At 68.8% G+C, this 308-nt stretch overlaps 1 protein-coding gene across 1 annotated transcript in view; it reads left to right on the top strand.

Moving 5' to 3' along the window:
* The window catches only part of CCKBR (cholecystokinin B receptor), a gene marked incomplete at its 5' end in the record, with an annotated part of 4535 nt that overhangs the window by 1407 nt on the left and 2820 nt on the right, over positions 1–308 (top strand). The window contains one exon of the mRNA XM_031552305.1: positions 1–304. This exon is cut by the window's left edge and continues 1 nt beyond it. Within this exon, the coding sequence (XP_031408165.1) occupies positions 1–304 (304 nt within the window). The remainder of the gene's footprint in view (positions 305–308) is intronic.

The raw sequence follows: 308 nt of genomic DNA, 5'->3' as shown, positions 1-308 counted from the left end.
GGCACGGCGGGGGCACAGCAGGAGCGGGCGCGCATCAACAGCTCAGAGGCGAAGCTGGTGGCCAAACGGCGCGTGATCCGCATGCTGGTGGTCATCGTGGCCATGTTCTTCCTCTGCTGGCTGCCCATCTTTGCGGCCAACACGTGGCGTGCCTTCGCGCCGCGGGCGGCCCAGCGCGCGCTCTCGGGGACGCCCATCTCCTTCATCCACCTGCTGTCCTACACCTCGGCCTGCGCCAACCCGCTCATCTACTGCTTCATGAACCGCCGCTTCCGCACCGCCTTCCTGGGCACCTGCGCCGGCTGCCG

Source organism: Meleagris gallopavo, chromosome 1 (assembly GCF_000146605.3).
Source record: "Meleagris gallopavo isolate NT-WF06-2002-E0010 breed Aviagen turkey brand Nicholas breeding stock chromosome 1, Turkey_5.1, whole genome shotgun sequence".
Lineage (NCBI taxonomy): Eukaryota > Metazoa > Chordata > Aves > Galliformes > Phasianidae > Meleagris > Meleagris gallopavo.
This window is presented reverse-complemented; position numbering and strand designations above follow the sequence as displayed.